General features: G+C 39.2%; 1 protein-coding gene across 1 annotated transcript in view; it reads left to right on the forward strand.

Moving 5' to 3' along the window:
* The window catches only part of TNIP3 (TNFAIP3 interacting protein 3), an 87,140-nt gene that overhangs the window by 28,595 nt on the left and 31,423 nt on the right, over positions 1-27,122 (forward strand). Inside the window, exons 2-3 of the mRNA XM_014784548.2 lie at positions 8,591-8,711; positions 25,885-25,971. Coding sequence (XP_014640034.2) covers positions 8,591-8,711; positions 25,885-25,971 — 208 coding nt within the window. The remainder of the gene's footprint in view (positions 1-8,590; positions 8,712-25,884; positions 25,972-27,122) is intronic.

Consider the following 27,122-nt stretch of genomic DNA (forward strand, 5'->3'; position numbering starts at 1 on the left):
TGGAAAGGACTTCTCAACTCTGAAATACCTCCAGATCCCTGCTTACTGACGCCTGAAACCCTATGGCTGGTAGCAGAAAGATGTGTCCCCTGTTACAATAGTCAGAGCTGTTAAGCCCTGTCAGCTCCTTTTCCCAGAGGCAGATGAAGGAATATCATGGATACCATGGAGAGAACGCATCTGAAGAGGACAGAGGAGCAGCCTACCCATGACTTTTTAATATAAGCTTCTCCTCCTTCAGTACTACCTCGTGCCCCCTATTGACCCCAGATCTAGTTGTTCTTGACTCTTTGTTCTCTTGTCAAATATTTAGTAATCACTGTGAGGCTCTGGAGATACCATGATAAGCATGCTAAACCTGTTCTTGACTCCAGGGGTTTATAATCTAATGGAGAATACAAACGCGTAAACACGCAATTACAATTAAGTGTAATAAGCTGTGTAAAGGGGGAAATACGGGTTGCTGTGGAAATTCACAGTTGGGACACCTCATGCAATCTAGGGTTCAGTTTCTCTCCCAGATTTAAGGTGAGAACTGTAGGATGGCTAACATTTGGCCAGGCATAAAGGCCAGGGTGTGCGTGTATCAGAATATCTTCTGTCGAAACAGTGTGTATTCATAGACGCTATATCCTGCCTCTGTCACTCTGCCTATGTGAACGAGAGTCTTTCACCCGAGCAGAACAGTTCCCATAAGGAGGCCAACCCTGTCTCAGTAGGATAGCTGTAGGAGGATGTGGCTTCTACAGAACTTTGCTCACTGGTAATCTTTCACGGCCTAAACAGCACCTGCAGCATCTTGGCTCCAATCTGGCTCCTCTGCCCGCATGTTCCTCCTGGGCGCAGCCACAAGAAGCTTGGCTCGGGTACGCGGCATCAGTTCAGCGACCTGGCACATCACCCAAGCAGAGAGGAAATAAACAGGGATCCAGCCAAGAATGCAGATTGAGAGCAATAAGAGAGTCCATGTTCATAAGAAATATCCCCCGTCCTCTGGGCTTTCGTTTCAGACATGCAAAGACCATTTTTTAGACACTTATTTAAGTTATTAAACCACATAGCCTTGGGTTAAACTCTAGAAAAATTCATTCTTGCTTGAGGCCAATGCTACTTTGAAAATTCTGTGAGAAAAGCTTTTCTTTTCTACCTTCTTTAGCCACAACTATTAAAGTTCCCAATTGCTAAAATAATTAAGACGCCACGACTTACTGATCTAAAACACACGTACACAGAGTAATTTCTTTATTGAGTAATTTGTTTCTCCTCTGAATAGCCAGAAGCACGCTCAGAGAACTAATCATGATAACAAAAACTAAAACCTAAAAATTACTGCTTGAGTATAGTCTTTCAGACAATACCACTCATTTTGAGTCACCAAAGGTCACAATTCCTGGTCTTTGAACATCTGGAAGCATTTCCATTAGAGAAGAACCTGCTATTGATTTTTCCTTGTCTTATATTTGAAAATGTGCTGTGTTCTCTAGGATCCTCCCTAAAAAACCTTGGCTTATGACATAAGATCAAAGCATAAAATGAGACCTTGGCAGCAGGCTGGGAGGAAATTGTGGACATTTGAGGTAGGCGAGTGTGTGGAGGAAGAAGAACACTAGGGTCCTTAATTCTTGCCCTGGCTTTGCTGTCTGTCATTTAACCCCTCTGAGCCTCATTTCTCTGTCTTCTAAATGCAGGAGATGAATTACATGATTTCAGGTTATTTCCAAGATTGTGGTTATCTGTTTTATCTACTGAGTGTAATTCTTTTCTTCAGGAATTTACACCACTTGCCAATACTAATGAGGCAACCATACATGTAACCATAAAAACCAAGTCTGGTGGTTTTGGGTTGCAGGCTCACCATGAGTCATTGTCAGCAAGTGGAAGTTCAATGGTCTTAAAGTACAGATATCCAGTGATGTTAATGTACAATGCACAAAAAGTTAAAACATGACTATCACACAAGTATACAATGAAATTATGTCCGTGGTTTTAATTCAGCTCATTAATTAATGAGGTATCCAGAAAGATAAGAAGCCTTATTCAAAGAGCATTTAAAGAGCTGAGTATATACAGGCAATTTAATAAAGGAATGTTAGAATGAGATGGTTAGATTAGATACAAAACTAGTTAATGCCCTGCAAGGCAGTAATCTATAACCTTTGAGATCATCTTTTCAACCAGAGAGGATTCTACAAATTAACAATGTCTAGGTTCTAAGCAAAGAGTAAAATTTAAATAATTAAATAATCCTTGGATGAACCTATTAAGCAATGGCATTCAAAGACATGCTCTATCCTTTGCTTTATTGGATAATTTCTTGGAGGCTTCTGTACTGGAGACCCTTGAATATGTAATAAAAGTCTAAGGCTTCAAATATACCTGAAACCCATTCACCTCATTCCCTGTTCTCTCGGTTGCCCACTGGGTTGCGGGGCAGATCATTACTTCCCAATGGTAGTCTTGGGAAAAACAGCTCACACATCATATATAACTTAGGGGAAACTGTTAAAAAAAAAAAAATCTTCATTGTTTCATTGGCTTAACTTACTATCCTGTTGGTAAAATCTAATTCTTATTAATATCATTTCTATTTACTTTCTATGTTGATTATTCTTGTGGGTGAAGGGTAGGAAGGAGGGATAGTAACGAAGGTGATTTATACCCATGTAAGTTTAAAATAAGCAATGAATAAGCCAAGAGGCGATCAGGGATTTACTGGACTTCATTGAATTCTGTCGCCCTGATCTTGGAGAACTTTTAGCCTAATAATATTGCCTCTATAATTCTCTATTTGCTAGCAATTTAGTAACGAGGCCACCTCAAATAAAGATTTTAGTAATAGTGTTTGATTCAAAGAGTCATTTCTGAATTTTCATAGTTCTTCCATGGTAAAAAAAAGAAAAAAATTAGGGGCTGGCCCGGTGGCATAGCAGTTAAGTTCGGGCACTCCACTTCTGCAACCTGGGGTTCGAAGGTTCGGACCCAGCGTGTGGACCTACACACTACTCATCAAGCCACGCTGAGGCAGCATCCCACATGCAAAAAGAGGAAGATTGGCAACAGATGTTAGCTCAAGGCCAATCTTCCTCACAAAAAAATTTTTAAAAAATTAACAAGTGTACTCTTAGACAAAGAAAACCACAATGAGATTTGATTTTAAAGTAGTCACTCATGACAATAACAAGTTGGGTCCGTGACTTTTAGCTTTTTGGAGAGGTCAACAACTTAATAAAAACTATAGACACTTTCTTCAGAAATGGACAATGAACATATACCACATATGTTATTTTGTATTTAATTTGATTTGGGATGATTCATGGACCCCCTGACTGCCATCCTGGACCCTGGTCAAGAACTCACAACTTAGAAAAATAAGGAGCCATGTAAAACACAGGCCACGGGTGAAACACCTGATCGTCACAGCTCCTCTCCCAAGCCTCTCCTAATATCTGACTTTATAAGTCAGTTGCATTTCAGTTGCAGGCACCAATAGGTTGTTTTCTTTGGAACCAAAGCAGAAAAGCCCATCAAAATGGAAAACCTGAACCCAGTTATTTGGGAATAACACAGTCCTCTACGGTCCTGCTGTATTGACAATTCCTAAAATCACTAGTAGCCCAATGGTTGAGTCATGGGCTTCAAAAAGCATTCTTACCCTGCCCCTTATAAGTCAAGTGACCTTAGGAAAAGTACTTAACCTCACTGAGGCTCAAGTTTCTTATTTGAAAAATAAGGATGATTAAGGGGGAGGGCCCAGAGCACAGTTCTCTAGAGCCATAACCCTCACCTAATCATCTGAGTAGAATCAGGGCACAGACCCCAAGGTGAGGATAATATGTCCTAGCAAAACTAATGCAAGGTTATGTAGGATTTGTTCTACTTGTGCTTAAAAGTTGGGTAGAGCGTTTTTCTTTCTTTACTCCAAAACTTGGGTCATAATGTTAAGAATATAACTATGTTGCATGCAATTATTTAGTAAACTAAAGAGAAAAGCATAATTTACCAACTTTAATTCTGCCTCTCAATTGTCAGAATTTTGAGCTTTATAGGAAAGAAAGAAACTTTGATAAATACTATTTTCTTTTATAAAATAAATCTAAGACCAATTGAAATTCATGAAATATAATGAATTTCACTAATTAAAAATAGAATGTAAAAATACTTTCATCCGCTGAATTCTTATATTAAAGAATAATCTAAAAGATTTGCTAAGAATGTTATAAGACCCAAGTAGGTGGCACAGCTGTCTTTTATCCAAGGTGGACTAAACTTTTTGATTATCTTTTGAACCAAATTGAAACCTTTTTGTGCTTTTTGAATTATTTTTCTTTTCAGCAATATACTAAATTCACAGTTCCTACTTTCCAAACTCATTTGTTAGACTGTTTGGTAACGATGAGCCTCAGAATAATAACAGTGGTATCAATTATTGAGCACCCACAGCATGCCTGGCACTGCGCAGCCCATTGTACATATGTTATCCCTAGTCCTCACAGCCTCACAGTATAATACTATTTTCCTCTTCTTTTTTTAAAGCTTCAGTGCATGGTTGCGTATACTAGTTGTTTGTTTAGTTCTCTGTGTGAGCCACCACCACAGTATGACAACTAATAGTGAGAGCACTGAATCTTAACCACTAGACCACCAGGGCTGGATCTGTTTTCCTCTTTGTATAAACCAGGTTAGTAGGGTTCATAGAAGTTGAGAGACTTATCTTGGGTCCCACTGTTATGTTCAACTCTAAAAGCTCATTTTCTACTGCATCCCAATGCTTCTTTTTCAGAGGCTTCATATGTAGGTTCTGAGGCAAACTCACTATAGTGACAAGACAATGGCTGTAACAATGTCAATGAGCAGAGAAAGTGGACACCAGCCCCAAATGAAGTGTAATCTCTGGAGCTCCACCCCTCCCATGTCCTTCCAGTTCCCAGCTGGGTTCCTGAGTGCTCAAGCCCTGTCCCTGACACCATGGTCAACACTGAGACCTGCTGTCTCCATAGGCGTGACCAGAAGCGTCCCACCTCTAGTCCCCACCACGTGGTTCTCTTTCTCTTTGCCGTCACTTCTCCTCTTTCTGTAGTGGCCAAAGTCACCAAAGCTGTGGTCACCACACTGAGGCTCACTCTGTGCCAAGCCCAAGAAACCCTCCCTCAGCAAGGGCCCCTCCCGTTTGGCTATTGTTCTGAGGGACATGTGCCGAATCCCCTCTCAAAAGAGGGAGCATGCTCCTGCTCTGAGGCAGAACCTTCCCTCACTTGTCCACATGAAAAAGGAAAGCGTGGCTGTTGGCCTCTAAACGTGTTCACCACTAAAGCTGAAACAGTTTGAGAATCACCACTGTAGGTAGCTATTTCTGTGAAAAGTCAGTACCCACTCTGCCATAGTGGATACTCAATGAATTATTGTTGACTATTGAAAAACACACATACTTCCAGTATAAAAGAGCAAGGCAGGCTGAGGGCAGTAATAACTGAGCCCAAGTGTCCATTCCAAAACTACAGTTACTGTTCCCTTGCTTAATGATTCATATCCCAACTTCATCAGTCCTATGAGTTTGAGGTTATTTGCATACATTTTAAATAAACTTCTAATGTAATGGTCAGATTTGAGTTAATGTTTTGAGTTAAACTTTGTCATGGAGTCACATTTATTCAATAACTAATATTTATTGAGGTCATACTATGTGCCAAGGGACAGAGCAGTGAATAAACAGACAAAGGTCCTTCTTCTTTTATAGTACATGTATGGGGCCTATATAGGGGTGGGGGAGAGCAGTAAACAAATAAGAAATCAAAATATTAAAAAATTCTAAGAAGAAAATAAAAAGAACTAAGGGGCAATAGTGATGGGTGCGAGAAAGCTATTTCAGATAAGTTAGTCAGAGGCTTTCTTGATAAAGTCACATTTGAGACAGGACCTGAATGGCATGGGCGAGCAAGTCTTGTGGAGGTGACAGCAGACACCAAGGCCCAGGAGTGGGAACTGTGCCTGGCGTGTTCCGTGAACTGAGATGGGGCAAGAGGGCCTGGAATCAAAAAGCAGGAGGGAGGGGGGTAGAAGATGAGCTCACAAACATAGCAAGGGAGCCAGATCAGTTGGGGACTTGGAGGTCATAGTAGTTCAAATCAAAATGATCCTTCTAGGGTTTGAAATTGCTCAATACAATGTTTGCCACAGGGGAATGCTGTACCAGAAAGTACTGTGACCTCTTGGCAGGCAAGTCCAGTTCAGAATTGGTCAGAAAACTGCCTCAAGGGCTTAACATTCAGTCCAGTCCAATTCTATTGCTACTTGAGAATATAATTAACTTGAAGGATTTGGGGCAGTTATTAAAGAAATTTTGAGACTCTTCTCAGAGGATTGTGGGAAACCTTGTAGATAGTCCAAGCTCATCGTTATGAATTTGCAACATTTTGGACCATGAAGGATTTACTGTAGACCCAGTATAGCTCGTAATGTCTAGTGGCATAATATGTGGGACATGAGGTACAAACATTTCACAGCCTGAAAGAAAGAATAAATATAAAAATGAAGGTCAAAGTGTATTATTTAGGGATTTTATGTTACAAATAACAGAAATTAAGCAAAGCTGGCTTATAAAAAAAGACAGAGATAATTCATTAAAAAGACATAGGGTGGTTCACAGAATGTAGGGGTAGGAAGGCAGTTATGCCTTAGAAAGGGCTTTCTCGGAATGAGAAAATTGTCAGGACTGTCTCAATCTCACAGCTCTGCATTTCCCTACCCATCTGCTTCATTCCTAGCTCCCTCTGCTGGGAGAGAACAGAAGATAATCTCATTGACCAACCTGGGATCAGTTGTTTACTCTTGGTCCAATCAGTTATAATCAAGGAAGTGATATCTAGTGGTGTCAACAAGCATGGCTGTCAGAGCCTACTCCCGGGTGTCACTCTCAAAGAAGGTAGTGGTTGGGCAGACAACCCAAGCAGCCTCTGCCACATAGACATACAACTATGTCATCCAGCTATATATTTATTTTGTTTGGAGACAGCTTTGAGAAGTACTCTTGAAAGATCTCCTACCCCAATCCAAGGGCTTATTTTTAAGGGGTAAGAAATAATAAGGCAGGCAAAATATATGTAAAGAAAAATCACAAAAATGAATGCATTTTTCTTGTGAATTGTATTTTTACTGAGAAAATCTCTCCATCATGCCAACACGGTAAAAATGGGAAAGAAAAATGAAATTGAGTCAGAAAATCTGGTTTAAATTTTAGTGTTATCAGTTAATGGTCATGGGAATGGAAGCAAGTCATTCTGATTCTCAGATAAACGATGCAGTTGGACTAGATTCCCCTTAAGGTGGCTTCCAGATACTCTTTGATTCTAGCGTAATATTTCCATTTGGTGGCAAATAATCGCTTAGGGATTTGTTCTCAGGTTAATTGAAGACAGACAGCAAAAATGGTTGAGACAGACTATACAGCATTATTTACAATAGCCAACACATGGAAACCACCTAAGTATCCATTGATGAATGAATGGATAAAGAAGTTGTGATATATATATATACAAAATGGAATATTATTCAGCCATTAAAAAAACAAGGAAATCCTACCATTTGCAACAATGTGGATGGACCTTGAATTCATTATGCTAAGTGAAATAAGTCAGAGAAAGATGAATACCGTATGGTATCACTTATATGTGGAAGCTAAAACAAAACAAAGCAAATACCAGACTCATGGAAAAAGAGATCAGATTTGTGGCTACCAGAAGCAAGAAGTGGGGGGAAGGGATAATTGGAGGAAGGTGGTCAAAAGGTACAAACCTCCAGTTATAAGATAAATAAGTACTAGGGACGTAACGTACAACATGGTGACTACAGCTAACACTGCTGTATGACGTATAGGAAAGTGGTTAAGAGAGTAGATCCTAAGAGTTCTCGTCACAAGGAGACATTTTTTCTTTTCTTTTTATGGTATCTATATGAGATGATGGATGTTAACTAAACCTACTGTGGTAATCATTTCACAATATATGTAAATCAAACTATCATGCTGCACACCTTAAACTTTTATACAATGATGTATGTCAATTATTTCTCAATAAAACTGGAGAAAACAAACACACACACATGCAAGAGACAGCTATAGATTCCTACAGTTCTAAGTTGGATCTTGGCCCTGCCAATGTTTCACAGTTTGACTTCACAATTAGTACGCTAGCTAACTTCCCAAGCCCAAATTTGCTCACATGTAAAATGCAGGTAAAGGTGACCACTTGAATGGATTGTTATGCCTATTGAATAAGAAAATATTTGTAAATAATCTGGATCACTGTGAGTGCTCAATTCTGGTCATTGTATAAGATTGTGAAAATCCCTGAACTTTTCTGTATCTTACTTTATCACTCTGTATAAATGTGCAAGTACGTGAAAATTAAACTCCAATACCCTTTAAAGTGCTGTCATTGCACAGACTAATGAATACAAAATGAGATTAGAGATCTGGAGATTCCAGAGGAGTATTGTACGTAAATAACACCTGCATGTCATTCACAAACTCATTGTACCCTTGAATAACTTCTAATTACCTTTATAAAATGTAACTTTCCCATGTCCCCCTGCGCAGATGTGAAAGCATGGAGCTGGACAATAAAATCTGCGATCTGATTGAGAGGAATACTTCTCCTGATCTAAAAGGGGTCACCCCAGGGGCCATGCCAAGTCACAGAAATTCATGTTCTCCAAAGGTAAGAAAACACCTTCTTTCTACTTTTTCTCAAAACACCCTTCAACAGTGTGTTCACCAAGAAGAATTTATGGGGACAGTCCCCAAATCATTTACAGTAACATACTTCCTTGATGGCTAAGAGGATAAAGCGCACCAGTATAAAACTGCTCTCACACAGTCACTTCCTGTTACTAAAGAAACCCTCCGGCAGAAGCTCTCCCCGGTTTAAAGTGTGGTACAGGCGACTGTGACCACAGGAAGGCACGGAGGAGCTCATGCTATTAGAAAGAATGTGTAATACAGCAATATCTCTTTTTTGGGGGAGAAGAAGTAACCCAATTTGTGGAAACCCACTTACATTGGGTTACTAAAATCAGTACAACTCATGTCCATTTTCTAAAGAAAAAATTAGGCTTCCTTGATTAAAGGAGGTGTTTGACCTTGAATTTCTTCTTGTTTCAGGATATTTGTCTATGGTGCTTTATGTAAGCAAAGTTCAAGGATAAGCTCAAGCTGGGAATTTTGTGGATGACTTTCTAGAAATGCATCGTAAATCACAACATAAACTCTTAAGCTCTATAGCCTTCCTGATTAGACACTGTTTCTAATGATCATTTCGAAAAAACCTAATGTGAATAAGTTTGAGAGCATGGCTGACATAAACAAATTTACATAACTTATACTTTGGTTCTTATTTCTAAAGGAATTCATGATCACTGTGGAAAAGTTATGCTAAGCACAGAGAAAATTACAAAAATCATGTAGACACAGATTGACTGTGGAGCTAATGAAGCTTGGATCCTCCTAAACAAATATTCTTTTTATACCTAATTTGCATTCATAAATTTGTATCTTTTTCTCTTAAAGGATGCCCCAGAATTGTATAAACCTCAGGTCATTAAACATAGATCTGCCTCTGAAATCTCCTCCAGGCCGACCACTCCTAGAGAGCACCTTTCAGCATTTCTAGTCTCTGTGTGTTTTTCTCTCTCTGTCACACACATACACACACACACACACACACACACCCTGTTTTGTTAAACTTACCTTTTTTCACTTCATAATATGTTGTGGATACTCCTGTATCTCTTTCTTTCATTCATTTAATAAACAAATGGTATTGCATGTGTTCTGTAACTATGCACTTTTTCCTGTTCAGATTATCACTTCTTCCTGAAAAAGTAGCATTTATTTTCAAAGTTAGAAATGAATACCTGACTTAGGAGCCAAGGAAGGCTTCTCTCCCCCCTTCTTTCTTCTCTTCTCACCCCCACTTCCAATTGTTATACATACGTATCTAACCCCCAATTAAGACTTCCTTCATGGAAACGTCTGCTTTTCTTATTGGCCTTCTTGTCTAATCTCGGAAAGAAAATTTGTGATGAGAATTTTAATCCTCTCCAGTACCCTGACCCTCCTAGTCTCTGGTTATCAGCCGCTAAGACTCATTTGCTCATGACTGACTTCTCTCCTAATTCTGTTCATTTTGCCTTCTGGGTTCCTCCTTATATGGCAAAGATCTCTTTGACATCCTCATTGCCATCCTCTTAGCAATTAGGTTCCTCTATTTTAGGGAGTTAACTGAAACTTGTATCTTTAAGATATTGCTTCTCCTATCACTTCCTTGGTGAAATTTGCTCATTTCCCTACACTCCACACATGCAGGCAAAGGAGAGCAGGCTCCTAGCTGATGTTTTTAATTTCCCTTGTCAAGTGTGAGGTAAAGATATCTACAGAGAATGAGAGAGTAAGAGGCGAGATCTAGCATTTAAGGAAATTGGGGAAGATAGCCATTGAGAGACACAGAGACAGAAGAGAGGAATGAAACATTTGAGTTGCTGAGTAGCAGGACGTCCTCCGACTCTGATTACGGAGTTGAGTTTGAAAGCCACCATTTCACGAGAAGACCAATCACTAAACGGTATTTGGGCTCCTATATCTTCAATATCTCCATCACCTTTTATCAGCCTAAAATATGCTCAATTCTCCTCCACTTTTAAATGTAGGTAAGATCCCATATTATTTTATGGGTAATAGTCTAACTTATTCTTACACATCGTAACCAAGCTTATTGATCACGGTGTCCAAGACTTTCTAGCCCATTATCACACTACTCATAAGCTCTACCTTGATAAATCCAATGGTCATTTTGCATCTGATTTTTCACTTGTCTTCTCACTTGCATTTGACACTATTCACTAATTCAATTTTCTTAAAATGTCTTACTCCATTAACATCTATAAAATTAATCCCCCTTGAGGCCAGCCTGGTGGCATAGTGGTTAAGTTCCACTCTATTTAGTGGCCCAGGTCAGCGGGTTTGGATCCCAGGTGCAAACCTACACACCACTTGTCAAACCATGCTGTGGCAGTGACCCACATACAAAATAGAGGAAGATTGGCACAGATGTTAGATCAGGGCCAATCTCCCCCACCAAAAAAGAAATTAATCCTTCAAAACACCCTCGTCCCTTTTTTCTCTGATCTTTCCTTCTCACTCAACTTCACTGGCTTCTCTTACATAACCTGCCTGTGTTATATTGGCCTTACCCAGGGATCCGTACACAGTCCTTGGCTCATTTAAATACAAAATATATGCTGATGACCACAGACACATATACTTACTAAATATCGAGTTCTTTTCTCTATGCACATTAATTTCACTCTGCAATTTCAAAAGCGAATTCAATATCTTTCCTGCTAAAACTGCTTGGTTTTCTCCCCTCTACATTTCCTACATTGGTTAATAGATCATTATTTATCCAGTCATCCAAATTTGGGCATAATCCTGCATTCCTCCAGGGCTACCATATTGTACAACTCCAGGGGGCACCATTCATAGAATAGTGCCATCTTTCTTTCACCCTGGACCCTCAGGGTCTTGCCTATTTTACCTTCATAATATCTTTGGACTTTGTTCCTTTTTCTTCATTCTTACTACCATGCCATAGTTTAGACATTCATTATCTCTTGCCTAGACTATCCCCAGGCAATGCCTAACTGGTTGCCCTTCTTCAGTTTTACTCCCCACTAATTCATGTTTACCAATATGGATCTTGCTAATGTGCAAGTTCTTAAAACTTAAAAGTAGATTTCCTTTCCCTACATCATAAAGTCTAAACACCTTGGCTTAATGTATAAAATCCTCTATGATCTAGCTCCTGCCTACATTTAGAACAAAACATTAGAAAGAGGATCTAATATTTGTTGGGCACCTACCAAAACAGATATGGAAGTAAATATTTTATTTTATGTTTGATATCTACAACAACACTTAAACATGGCTATCTTTATCCTCATTTTCCAGATGAGGAAACTAAGATTCATAAACATTTTAAAATGTTACCTAAATTCACAAAGTTGTAAAGTTCTAGTCTCAGGATAGGAAGCCAAGCTTGTGCATGTTTTTCTTACAGTGTCATGCTGTCTTTTACATATTCTGCCACTTTTCAAATTGCACGTTGTGCCTTAGCCACCCCATAATCCTTTAATAGACCATGCAGCTTCATGTGCTATGTCTTTTTATGTGCTCTTTATTCTTTCTGGAAACCTTTGCCTCCTTACCCATTGGATGAACTGTCTTTTACGCCAACTCAAACCTTTCATGGTACCTTTAACCACCCTCTCTAGTCCCACAGAGTTACTCAAGCCACCTCCTTGCTCTGTCCTAAATCTTTAGATATACCTCATTCACAGGCTTTGTCACCTTGTTTTTGTAATCATTTATCTATAGATATGTCTTCCCTACTAGTCATGGGCTTCTTGAGGATGGGGTATAAATGTCATATGAAGGTATAAAGTATCACAACATTGGTTTTTCTAGAAACCACCAGTGTTAAACAATGTGCTTGATTTCCTGAACCGTGATAAAGCTAGATTTACAATCATTTATCTCTACAATCCCTCTACAAATAATTCTCCAAGTCTACAGGCGAATAGCAAACGTATACTCGTAAACCCAGCCTCTCATCTTTTGTGCGGAAACCACCATTTGGTCTTGTCCAGTCTGGTCTCTTAAAGCTATTGACTGAGAGTGTTGTCACATGCTCACCTATCACTGCTGCTTCTAGATGTCAGCTGTACCACTCTTGGGAACACTGCTGTGGTACCACTCGCTGTCCCAAGTATGTCCAATATGGGAAATGTCCTCCAGAGCCCCAAATGCAAATAAACACTATTGCTCTCTCCACTTCAGTGGAGAGACTTTTTCTTTCCAAATTTTGGCTACACAGGCCCCCAGTGCTACCTTACACATCCAGCGTTTGCCAGAGATATGTGTAACAGTCTTTTCAGTTTTCTATTGTTTGGGTTTTAGCTGCCATCTATTGGGTGACTACTGTGGGCCAGCACTTTGCAGAGCTTTTCTATACATTAGCCCATTTACTCCTTACCCTTCTACAGATAAGGAAACAGGTTCCATGAGGCTGACTTGAACCATTGCCCTATACTTCCTGCTCTTAACTCCCCCTCGCTCACATAAGAGTCATTTGGTGACTGGGCCAGAGCTCAAGCTGGCGTCAGGAGTGATGTGGTTGTCTGAGCAGCCCCTCCTCTCTGGTTTTAAAGCATCAGCCTTGGATCAGCACCCCCACCCCCCACTCCCACCCCCACCCCTGTGCCTTTCCTTTCTTTCCCAGAAACAACCCCTAGGAGTCTCTCTTCATCCCAATAGGCTGTTGGCATACTCTCCTCAATAGTTGTCTGAAGGTATCTTTAAACATTTGATTCCTTGAGTAAACAGCTTAGTTTCCAGCTGGAATCTCTCCTGAATTAACATTTACATAATAGCACTCTGCAGAAGGAAATCTTTCTTTCAAAACAAAACAAAAACTTTTGCTTTACGTTCTCATTGAGATATTGATAGAACTGAAAGAGTATAAGAAAATTTCTTTTGGGTAAGACAAGGGTGAGCCAATGACAGAGTGACTGTGGAGGGTGTCTCTCGTTTTCCCACTGAATGAAGTAAGTAAGCATAAGAGCGGTAAGGTAGACTCCCTTTCCGAGAGCAGGAAATGAATTTCTTTATGACTTTATGAGATGGGAAGAGTACAGCTGAATAAAAGAGATATGATTTAATGAAATGGCCTGAGCCATATGTCAAGTTCCCTTTTTGCTCAACTACCTTTGCCAAGAATAAGTAAAGAGGGAGAATTACTACAAGAGAAAATTAACAGACTGACTCATTGCTTTGAGGAAACAGAAAAACATTATTGATGAACATGAGGAACTCCATTCATACGAAAGTGTGCTTTAATATTCTACGAGAGTTGAAGTAGAAAATTGGGGAACAAAGGACATTGAAAGTCTTGTAGGCAAAGGAAAAATAATTGCCTAAGTGAGAATAATATTCAGATTACAGAATGAGTGTTAAATGGAAGTTACACTAAGCCAAAATCCTAATACTATGAGAAAATTAATATATGAACATTACTTTATGACCCTGTAATTGTATGTCTTCAAATACAAAAGAAAGTGATGGAAGGCTTGAAATGTATTTTTTGGACAAATAAAAACATTTCCAGTAATGCTTGGAAACAAAGATGCACCTTGGGAGTGAGAAAAAAGGTGTCCCAACTTTAAGAAGATCCACCAGAATTGAATTTGCTTAAGCACCTTGTCTTGTCTTTGGATTCTATTTTGTTTTTCTGATTTTAACTAAGAGGCAGTACCCAAAATTGGCTTTTAATAACTTTGGTACAAGTTGAGGGAGGATTTCCCAGCAACTAAGGACAAATTCTAGATCTGGAAATTCTTCCCAAAGTAAAAAGCCTTGGGAAAATGCTTTAGATGATTCAGAGAGTAATATGAACTTATGACACTGAAAGATCATGGAGAAAAACTTCTTGCAAACTACAGTAAGTTGACACACATTTCTGTAACCACACTGTTAAAAAAAAAAAGATCTAGTTTCCCTTTCCTTATTTCCCCTTTTCGAAAGCTAAGCTGGCTACTCTTGATCAACACAAAATTTTGATTATCGAATTTGTTTCCTCATCCTGATGATGATTTCTCATCAACAAATGGGTTGCCATGAGAATACAAAGTGAGTGAAAATGTGAAAGCACTTTGTAAGTAGAAAGGGCTAAACAAACACAATGTTATTATTATCATTATCATCATTATTATCATATAATGCTAGTAGGATCAAAATTTTCTTTAACATTTTTCTCATACAACTACTGGTTTCCACTTTGAATTCCATTATCTAATATCAGTAGCTGTGGAATGTTTCAATCTTTCTTTTTTTTCCTGTTAGAAAAAAAATGTTGCATTGTTGTGTGAGGATCTGTTCACTCTTCTTTAGGAAACATTTGAGTAGTTGGCTAGAAAAGCTCCGCCTGCAAGTTCTCAGGCAACAAGAAGGCCTGTCTTAGCTCAGCTGCTCAGCTGGGGGTATTGGAAGCTCACAGTTGGCAACCTGGGCGAAGTCCTTTAAATGAGCTATGTATCTTTCTCTTATGTATAAGTTCAGCTATTTGTTTTTAGTCTTCTCATTCTAGAAGTGTAATCAAACCTCAAAACTAAATGGGTTAGTAGGTAAAGAGGCCAGGTTGTGTTTCCCAAAATATCACCATAGAGTTAGGTTGATCCCATCACTAATCTATGACATAGTCCTCCTTCCCTTCATTACAAGGATTTTAAAAGGCTTCCATTATACATGAATATCAGGTATATGTCCAGATGAGGAGATCTTGCTGCGTATGCCCACCTTGAACTCTACTTTATAGTAAGCTATATCATCAGATACCACAGGAAAACAGACACACATGTCTGTGAGATAAAACTGTACTCTAAGACACAAGAATTAACTCAAAAAAGGAAGACAAAAGCTCTCCCTAACTTTTGAGAGGCATCCACTTGGACAGAAGGGTGTCTACAAGATAGGAGAAGTGAGGCGATAAACTGAGACTCCCTCTTGGGTGATAAGTAAGAGACACTTTTTTTTTTTTTGGTGAGGAATACCAGCCCTGAGCTAACATTCATGCCAATCCTCCTCTTTTTGCTAAGGGAGACTGGCCCTGAGCTAACATCTATTGCCAATCCTCCTCCTTTCTTTTGCTTTTTTTTTTTTTTTCCCTTTTTCTCCCCAAAGCCCCAGTAGATAGTTGTATGTCATAGTTGCACATCCCTCTAGTTGCTGTATGTGGGACGCGGCCTCACCATGGCCAGACAAGCTGTGCGTCGTGCGCGCCCGGGATCCAAACCCGTGCAGGCCGCCAGTAGCGGAGCACGCGCACTTAACCGCTAAGCCACGGGCCAGCCCTAAGAGACACTTTTGAGTAGAACACTTTCTTTCTTATTCAAAGGTTGTCTGTCCCATTGCTAGGAGGACTTGCCCCAAGTTCTACAGAGAGGGAGTTACAGAAAACTGGAAGGTGCAGGTTGTCCTTTGGAAGATATAAGCAGTAGGCGGAAGAAGATTCCTTCTGCCTCATTGAAAATAATAATCCTGGCAGCTCCAGTTCAGGTCACTTGGGTAGCTGGAGGAACAGCACGACAACACTGGGGGGCGCGGGGGTGGGTGTTGGTGGAGGACGGCACCAAGCCTTGAAGTGAGAAGTGACAACTGGGTGGAAATCATAATTGATTTTATAATTTTTACTGATTAAAAGAATATAAGGTATCCAGGAGCCTGCAAAGAGAAGACAGAGGATTCAGCATCTCAGGGTTTCTACTGAACAGGCACTTGAAGCCAAAGGTATTATGCTGATTTTGGAATTATTACTTTGCCTTTGATTGTCTTCTCCCAGACTTGTATGACTTCAGCAGGTTAATTTGCAATATCTAAGATATGTCTTCTTTATTATGCAAGGAGAATAACACAAGCCTCTGGGTTAAGAAATTTGTAAACTCGTGACAATATTAAGGAAGCAAAACATTTGGCTTGGGAGATACCATGAATAATATATTGATAAGAGTTGTTTAGCAAATGTGTTCTTTACATTCTTGATCTGTTTATCTTTGTGACAGGATGTGAATCTTTCATAAGGACATCCAAACCCAAGCTGGGTTTTGGAATTTAAGGCCTCAGGAAGCATTCTGTCTCAAGCAAGCCTTCCCATTTCTAGCTTGGTTGGAAACAATTTCTTTCATGGGTGTGGGAAAAGTACTAGCAAAATGGGCACTGTCAGCTCTCACTGAAGAATGCTCATATCATTCTAATGTCTACCTTCTAGATGAAAGTATTTTAAGACTCTTTTTGCCTTATTTTGTACTTGTGGGGAGAGTGAGGCTTAACTCAATTAAGCTTTTTTTTTTCCTCCAGTGAGGAAGATTTACTTTTTAAAATAAATTTTCTTTAAGTCATTAAATATCAGTTAGCAAATGTTTACAGTTTTTCAGGTTAGCATATTGAGAGATTTTCTTTTGAGTCAGGCTCATTTTCAGACAAAACACTCCTAATAGACACTCTTTGTATCACCTGTGTTTCTGCTGAGTCATTACCATAGGCTCCCATTATTCCTACATCATCTTTATATGCACATACCTTTTCTTAATTATTATACATAACTATAATTTTGTGTTATTTAAAAATAGTATCTAAATAGATATGATGTTGAAATGTATTGCCTCACGGAGAAAGTAGCCTCTTTCATCTGAGGGACCCAAGCTAATCACTTGGGAGAAATGATGCAGAAAGGATTCCACTCTCAATGGAGTGGTCCCCTCAAGTCTTCAGATTTTATATTCAAAAAGCAGAAACTATGTGAAAGACATGTCTGTTTTGCTCATCTTTATATCCTAGACTTAGCACAATACCCAATCCCAATCCATAATCAATGAATATTTATTATAAGAAGGCATGCATGAATGAAGGGGAGGTCAACACTTTGCAAAGTACAAGAGAAAAACAAAGTGATCTGTGATGATACTAAGTGATCAGAGACTAATGTCCTTGCAGAGAAGAGAAAATTTTTTAGAAATTCAAATACAGGATTACCATTTTTGAAGGCTAAATTTCTCTTTTCTGTCCACTAGTCATTGGCACTAGAAATTAACCTCTACGCAAGTAGCAGTGGCATTTTGTTTGGATATGACCTCGGAGGTCAAGTCAGTTCATACCTGGCCCTCAGGAAAGCTCATGACTCTTGAAACTCTCCTGAATTATATTCCTTAATGGTTCAGGCACCAGCATCAAATAAGTAAATGATGTTTTGTCCAATGATTTTTAGCTGTGTTATTCATATCTCCCCACATAGGTAAAAGGTTCTTTGGGGGGAATAAGCCAGGGGGACTAAGTGAGTTCTGGGATGGGTTCAGCCATCCACTTGTCAAATCCCTTGGGCAAGTCCCTTAACATCTCTGAACTTCAACTTGATCCTCACTAACATCAAAGATGTCTCTCCTAACAACATCACAGAGCTGTTATGAAGTTCAAATTAAAGCAGATAAAATATTTCAAACCACAGAACTCACGTGTGCAAAATTGTGATTTTGTTTGTTTTCTAAACTGAATTTGCTTTCAGTTTCAGAAGACAATTGAATCTATTGACTGTAGGAAATCTCCATCATTTCATTGTTTTCTCAGGCAATTTATATCTTCAGTGCAGTCATACTTAGGAATTCTCTCTCTCTCTCCTTCTCCCTATAATGGCACCTAGGGTCTGTGAAGCAGATTTTGTGAAGAAATCCAGGTGGAGTAGGGTTGGCAGATGTGGCAAATAAAAATACAGGTTGCCCAGTTAAGTTTGAATTTCAGGTAAACAACAAAATATTGCTTAGGACGTACTTAAACAAACAAAAATCATTGTGTATCTAAAATTCAAATTTATCTGGATGCCCTGTATTTTTCTGGCAACTTTAGGGTAAAGGCATCTGGGTTGCAATAATCTACCATCTTACACTGCCATTGGCACTGATGTAATCTACTCCTTATGGTCTTTTCATTGGCCTACATCCTCACTGGCAATCACTGAAGCTTCCAGGTCGCTCATCTCGTCTCCTGGCCTCAGGTCCATGTAGTAAATACTGCATCCTCTTCAATTTGATGGTGAAGCCACCTTACATCTATTTAACCTCAGTTAACCACTTTTGCATCCTTCTCAGGAACATAGGAAATTTCTGGCTCTGCTTGCATACCACTCGGAGGTTGAGCTGTCTCAGGACCTCTGTACCTAGACATCCACAAGTCTCAGCTGTGTACCATGGTGGTCTGGACACATGCTCTTCAAGACTTGCGCCTTCCCCAGGCTTACCCCCAGGGGGTAAGGCTGAAGCTCTCTCTGCTCTTTGATGTTCGGTCTGGGCGGTACCATAGATGATGGATGAGTCCCTAGAAGTAGAGGAATAAGGCTCAGTTTCCTCACAAGGACTCAGGACATTCAGATACTCTTTTTCCCTGAGTCTTTTCTCATTTTCCCTCAGGCCATGCAACCTTTATCTATTCTTCTAAGGGGGGTGGGGGGCGTTGCTGTGTGGAAAAGATAAGGAATAGATTATATTGTCTTTTCAGCTACCCTCTTTTCTATCAGTTGTTTATGGTGTAAGTTTTTATGCCTCGATTCTGATTTTTTTCCAAACATTTTGTTATGAAAATTTCAAATATATAGCAAAGGTGAGAAGATTTATGGTGTACGCCCATACATCCACTACCTAGATTTTGCCATTAACATTTTACTCTGCTTGTTTACCACCCACCCCTCTTTTCATCCATCAATCCGTGTTACTTTTTGAGACATTTCAAAATAAATTGCACAAAAGGAATTAGTTTTTTTAAAAATTTTTTTAAATATATTATTTTCAAAAACATTAGTTCTTGCAATTCGAAGCTTCGGTTTTCAAGATGGTCTCTAGAGTTTGGAAAGTCTATTTTGAAATTCAAAGGCTGAACAGGGGCTGTTTTTCCCTTTGCATTCTATGACAAACTTAATCAGCCCTGAGGCAAAAGATATCTCTTACTGAGCAAAGAAAGGATTAATTACATTAAACAAAGAGAAGTGTGTGTTTGGGGGGGATCATCAGTTAATACGTCAAGATATTAACTTATCTCTTACTTATCTCAGATGTAATAAAGCACTGTGCAAATGTAGGCAATGTTATTGAAAACCACATTCTTGCCTTTTAAAAATTCTCGCATGGCATGTATAATTATTTGTATTGTTTCTTTATTAAATATTAAGCAAGATTAGGAGAAAAAAATTCTTAAGAGGCTTTGTATGGAAGCAAAATAATATTGACCACATAACCAAAATAGGAAAGGGTGAAATATTTACCTATAAAATGAATTTTTAAAAATACACTGAAATAAAACAACTTTTTAAAAATGGATTGATACTCCTGCTTGATCCTTTCTGATTTGGAGACAAAACATATAACTTTGTGTATCGATGTGGTCATTCTCCTCTGGGTTGGGTTCTGAGAAGCAGAGGTATGCTATGATTTCCTACATAAACAGATTCGTTCAACAAAAATGTGTTGTATCACTACTCTGTACTCTGAAGGTACTATGTTAGCTCCCAAGGCTAAAATGATAAATGCTGACCCTACCTTCAAGAAGCTTATACAGCCTCTCCGAGAGAAAGGTACATAGGATTCATGACTGTTTTACGATGTGTTGAAATTATGTTCCAAAGCATCCTGGGATCACAAAGGAGGAAGTAAGTAACTGCTCTGGAGAACCATGGGGCCTTCACAGAGGGGCTGGTGGTTAAGCTGGGTCAGATTGTTTACCAATTCATGCAGCACTGAGAAATCTTTAGACATGGGAGTTTCATAAAGTCTGAAGTTTCATAAAGACTACAGAGTCAGCAAAAGCCAATTTGCCCTATAATGTATCTGACGTGCCATAAAAACTACTACCAGCGTGTAGTGGAAACAGACTGCAGGCAACATCTCTATATTGCGTGGACGAACTGCTGCAGAGTTCCAAACTGCAGGGACATAAGCTTATATCCCTCATGAGGCTGTGGAATGGGGACACACCTCTCACCTGCCTCTACTAGTCCAAGGCCACGTTTGGAGTATGAAAGAGAAGTGATTTACTAGTTTGGAAGCCAAGAAGTTGAAGTTTCTGAACTTTAGATCTTTTAAAACCTTTTGAGAAGATATGTGATTCAGCAACGTTACAGATTTAGTTTTGGGTGGGGAAAGGGCTTTATGGTGTCTGAGCACTGTGTGTACATGCATAGGTACTAAAATAATTGGTGCTAGTTTAGGTTCAAGAAACATAGAATGAACATTACAGACAAAAACGGCTATCATGGAGTTTATATTCTAATGACAGGAAGCAATGAACAAAGAAAAAACATACAGTGTATGTATACATATATATGTGTGGAAAAAGATAGCAGGAAGAGTGGATAGAAAGTGCTGAGATGGAGAGCAATTTTAAATAGGGAGGCCAGGTAAGGACTCAGTAACAGGTGACGTGTAAGCAATTACCCATTGAAGGTGAGGGACTGAGCCACGTGGGTATCTAGGGGAAGATAGTTTTATGCAGAAAGAGCAAGGAGTGTGTACGACAGGTTCATGGACCAGCCACTGAAAGGTTATGAGCAGAGGAGTGACATGAAATGACATATTTTTAAAGACTTATATTGGCTACTGTCTTGATAATAGATGAGTGAGGAGCAAGAGCGGAAGCAGGGAGGCCATCAGGTTATTGCAATAATCCAGGGAAGAGATGACAGTGGCTTGGTCAGTTCAAAGATACTAAGCATCTTGCCCAAGGTCACATAACTAGTAAATGATGGGACTAGGATTTGACACAGAGACAGGTATCAGTCACTACTGAATGCTCTCTTAAAAATTTTCATGTGAATAAAATCAAGAAGCAAACATTAAAGTTCCTATTTTGAGAAAGTTAGACAAAGGCATGTTTATTTCACCTTGCCACTTTCTCATTAGACTGGGAAGTCTCCAGGCTCTTGTGGCAATGTGCTGCTCTTCTTTTGGATATATTTTCAAAGCGCCTACAAAATGTTCAGGAAGATTGGATACAAGTTTCCATCCAAAGCCTGGACACATAGGCTATGACAGAAAAAGAGGAGTCAAGGATGCCTCCAAGTTTTTAGTCTGGAGCATGAAAGTTGTCATTGATTGTGATGCGGAAGATCAGGAAATAGGTTTTATACAAGTAAGGAAGGAGGTGCCTATTAAACATCCAAATAGGGATGGCAAGTAGGCAATTAAAATAGGAGTTAGAGGGGCCGGCCTGGTGGTGCAAGCGGTTAAGTGCGCGCTCTGCTGCGGTGGCCCGGGGTTCGCCGGTTCAGATCCTGGGCGTGCACTGACGCACTGCTTGGCAAGCCATGCTGTGGCAGCCTCCCATGTAAAGTGGAGGAAGATGGGCACAGATGTTAGCCCAGGGCCAGTCTTCCTCAGCAAAAAAAGAGGAGGATTGGCAGATGTTAACACAGGGCTGATCTCCTCACAAAATAAAATAAAATAGAAGTTTGAGGTTCAGAGGTGTAGTCTATTCTGAGTGCCCCAGGTTAACTGAGTACCACAAGTTGTCACCCTATTTTGGTTACCACAAGTTGTTAAATATTTTGAATATTACTTTTGATAATATCTATTAAGTGGTATTGCAGTTGTCAACCTCACCCGTTTAGTACATAATGCACATAGTCAGGTTTATTTTTACTGAAAAGCCACTTTGATCACGTAATTCCTTTGCTCAAGGGTCTTCACTAGCTCCCCATGGCCTATTGCAAGAAAGTCAAAATTTCTTAATCTGAAATTTAAAGCCTTTCACAATTTGATCCAAATCAACTTTAAAGATTTTATTTATTCATTTTTTCCCCCCGAAACCCCAGCAGATAGTTGTATGTCATAGGTTCACATCCTTCTAGTTGCTGTACATGGGACTCGGCCTCGCGCTGGACGGAGAAGTGGTGCCTTGGGGCGCGCCCGGGATCCGAACCCGGGCCGCCAGCATCAGAGCGCGCGCACTTAACCGCTAAGCCACGGAGCCGGCCCCAAATCAACTTTATATATACCACATGAACACTGTTCTAGTCACGCTGGGCTTGCTAGAGTCCTTCATACTTAGGTTTGTCCATCTCTGTTCCATTTAAGATGTTCCCCTTACAGTGATATATCTCAGCTCTCACCATCTATTAAATCCTATCCACCCTTCAAGGCCCAGCAGAAACTCCAACTCCTCCCATAACAATTAAAGCTGAGAACAAGCTCTCTGTCCTCTAAACTCTTACAGGCAGGCACACACACATGTGTGCATGTATGTATATCTATATTAATTTTATTGGAGGCAGGAACTTTTGCTTAGTTTCATTTGGAACCCACTCAGTGCCAAGTGCAAAGTTAGTAATGCATAACTGATTGATGGCCCTTTCCTTTTGTCATATTATTTGTTGCATAAATAATTTGATTGATGGCCCTATCTTGAAGATCATATTATTATTAACATCTAAGCTCTTTATATGTATTATCACTGATAACAACCCTAGGAAGAGGACACTGTTACTCTCCCCATTTTACAAATGTGGGAGTCGAGCCTTAGGTGCCTTAAGTAGTGGATGGTGGAGCTGAGATATGAATCCAGATGATCTGACTCGAGAGACAGATCTTTCAGTAGCAACTAGGTACTCTCTCTCCCACCTAGATAGCACATTCCCTTAAAAATTCACGCAAATAGATTCAGGAAACAAAGGAGGTTTTTCAACCCCCATTCTAAAAGAATAGTAAAGAAAAAGCCATATTTATTTTACCTGGAAAAGAATGCATCCAAGCATTTATAGAAATGTGATGCTCTCCTCTTGGACTAATTTTGAGAATTATCAACTCAAATGATAGTTACAGACCAGTGATTGGTAGTTCCTTGGTCCTTTCCTTCACCATATTTCTCTGTTAGTTATTTTCCTCTATATAATATTTTAGTCACTTGAGAAATGAGGACCCTTCAAAATCACCTTGGAATCATGAGTAAAATGTCTGTTTCTCTGAGAGTTATTGCAGCTAGTAAGACTTTTCATGAAACAAAGCTTGACTAAAGCCAGACTCTTAAAGCATACAACACATGTGAGAGGGGTGGAAGTAAGGCAAAGAGGGCATATGTAACAGAAAATATCCAGTTTATCCCTGGGACTATCCTAGTGCAAGTTCCTTTTTTCTCAAACCAAACATGGGGCTCTCCAGAAGAGTTATTGTTTATTCATAAATCACCACATGGCTCTCTGGAGCTAATAGAAAATCTGTTTGTTGTTAAACTGCATAGCAGAAGAAGCAAAGAAATTGTAATGAAAAATGCAAAGGGACAGGATTTCTGTTCAATAGAAGCAATCACACCACGATGTGCTGTAACACTGAGTGTGCGTCAGGATTCCGGTACAGAAGAGAGCCAGAGGACGACGGTGCCAAGGACACTACTTCCTGGCAAGAAGATGTTGTTTCAAACCACTCCTCTAGGTCAATGTTACCACATCCACTAGGTTATTATTACCAAATACACAGACAAGGATGAAGGGAACCTTGAACTATATTTTTACGTTATTGTCTTATTTTCCTTTTCTGATGAGCAGATTTTAGTGTTAATGAAGTGTCAATCTGCAGGAAATCTCTCCTTATATCCCCTAAAATCAGATCATATGTGAGTCATAACTTTTACTTGTAGAACTCTGAGCAATTGGATTTCCACCTGTATTTTTGGATATTGCCTTAAGGAAACATCGCTCCATTTCACTCAAGCGTACCCCTAAAATAGACCAAGAAACCATCAAAAAGTAAAGACACACACACACACATAAACACACACACAAACTAGCAAAAAGTCCATAAATTTGATATGTGGATATTCATCAACTTATTCATTCAGCAAAATGTGTGGAACACCTGCTCTGTGCCGTGGTGCTGTGGCTACAGAGTGAAGACACCAAGATGTAAATGAGCTATTGTAAATAAGCTCTGCTTAGCTGGTTAGAGCAGATCAGATAAAGTCAGGGTGCAAGAGAGACATTAGCTAGGTTTTCCAGGTCACCAGGTTGGAGGGAGGCCCAGAGAGGAGAATGTTCTAGGCAGAGAGAGCAGCAGGTATTAGGGCGCCTGACTTATTTCAGGAAACAGAGGCAATTCAGTAATGGCTGGAGCACAGGGAGAGCTGGAGAGTGGTGAAGACAAGAAGTAGAAAAAGGGAGGGCCAAATCTTGGACACCCATTCATTCCCTTTTAAAGAGTTTGAATTTCAGGACTCTTAGGATTTATCCTACATATATGTGGATATCTCATAGGGAGGTCTAAATAAAATCGTAATTTTTGTGATTGACTGTAAATCCTTTCTTTTTTCTTTTCAGCAGCACATTCTTTCTTTCCTTTTTGTCTTCTTGCCTTTTCTTTTGCTCCCCCTCCTCCAAGTCCAGAAAGAGGTCTTCTGCTCCATCGGAGCCCATTTATGTAGCTCCAGGCATGCACTTTCCAGCTTTTATCTGAACTCCCTGAGTGCTCTGTTACCTCAATGACAAGAGTCAACTAATTAAAGCTAAAATATTAGTGCAAAATAAAGATTTAACTCCCAATGAGTTGTGGAAAAAATCTGGACTTGACCTATGGAAAAGACAGTCTTAAACTTGAGAACCAAGTTTAAACTTTCTGCCAATATAGAAGATTAGCTTTGCAAACAATGTCCATTTTCTTTGTAATAGATTATTTTCTCTTTTAGTTCCATACGAATTAGTAGCGCTTATAGAGTTATGTATGACTCATTCAGTTTCACACAGCTAAGCTCACATTTATAAGGCATTGCCAGAAAATCTTGCCTTTAGGGAAGCAAGTAACCGAGTTGTCAAAAAGTCAACAGTTACCTAACTGCTCTGGGAAGTACATGAAGTTATGGCAGTGAGGTTGCTGAGGAAAGACTTGGTTTGCCCAGGCTGTCTGTGGTTAACTTCCTCCTCCAGTTGGAGAAACTGCCAGTAAAGGAAGAATGACAATTTACATACCATAGCAAGGCTTATCCTCCTCGCGTCTTAGTCACAGCCCCCTACTTAAGACATCCTGGGAAATCCCTATTTAGAAGAGAAGAAAAGTTAAAATCACAGTTGCTGTGCTTATAACCTTATTCTGTGTAATTCACATACAGAGTCTCTTCTGTTCGTTGTTAATGAAAAACTATTGCTATTATTTTCTATCATGACTTAACTGTTTGTGTGGTCTTTTTCTAAATGTTGTATATTTGGTCTCACTTTAAAAGACACCATAAGAGACATTTTCTTTCTTTTTTTCTCTCTGCTTTTTAAGATTCCAGGGAAGACAACTTCCATGGCAAATTTTGTACAGGGTACAACTAGAACGAGTGCTGCAGAAAGTTCTACGGAGCATGCAGAGGTAAGAACACATTTCTAGGGGATGAATTGACCATATCTACTATCGACAGCATTTCTAATGGCAATGATTTATAAGAGTAGAAATGGCTAGTTTACTTTCTTTAGCTAAGATCTGCTCTATATTTTTAAACAATGTTATTCAAGAAAAAATATCTGAGTGACCACTGCATTTCCTTTGACACTTCTGAGCTTCATTTCTTCTTTTACAAAGTGAGAGATTAAATCCTGTCCTTTCAGCTTCCCAACTATATGGGTTTCATATTTTGCTCTTGTTTTAGGGGAATTTGGTTCAATGTAAAATTTTTAAAGAATATTATATTAGTGTGGTTAGAAATAAAATATATTATAGCAATAAAGTATCCATGGTAAAATATTTATTTATATATGTGCGATTAATACCATAGTCTTTGTTCGGTTACTGCTTACTGCAACAGATACTTACTAATTAAATGAATGAATGAAAGTGCTTTCTCAAAGGTTTTTTTTTAGAGATAACCAAGATATTATAGGAAACCAAGTGAGGCTCTTTTGCTCATTTAGGTAAATTTAGCAGTATAAGAACCTGAATATCTTAGAAGTTGGTCTGGGTCTTATGGTAAATGGGAAAGAAATGCCCAGATACTTTGAACATAGATTACATTTTATAGAGAATAACTGTTCTGTAAGGGGGCCCTTAGTAGGTCCAATGACAAAAAATCTTTGTATTTATTGCAATATCAGGTGCCTTCATTAGCAACTGGAAAGCAAAGCAAATACAATGAAAAGTTCCCCCCAGCCTCTGTGTTTAATTGATTTTTCTTCATTTTAATACCCACCTAAGACATAGGAACCATAGTAAAATGTTGATTAATCTCCAGAGAAATCCCTGGTGATACATTCGTGGCTTACAATCCATTCCTATTACTGTGCTTTCTCTCTCTCTCGAAGATTTAGTATCTAGCTTTTCAATAACTTAGTTATAAAATAAAAATCAAATGTCAAAATATTTCATAATTTTTTCCAGAGAAAATTATATGTGGGAAAAAAATGCACACTGTCTGATTAATCTTACTCGGGATTCCCAGAAGACAGTGTCATACAAATGTTTGCTGGTCACAGATTTTTTTTTTTACCTATATTGGAAATGGAGAAAAGACTTTTTGAGGACCCCAA

The sequence above is a fragment of the Ceratotherium simum genome, chromosome 12 (genome assembly GCF_057802395.1).
Source record: "Ceratotherium simum simum isolate JZ-2026a chromosome 12, ASM5780239v1, whole genome shotgun sequence".
In the NCBI taxonomy this organism is placed as follows: Eukaryota; Metazoa; Chordata; class Mammalia; order Perissodactyla; family Rhinocerotidae; genus Ceratotherium; species Ceratotherium simum.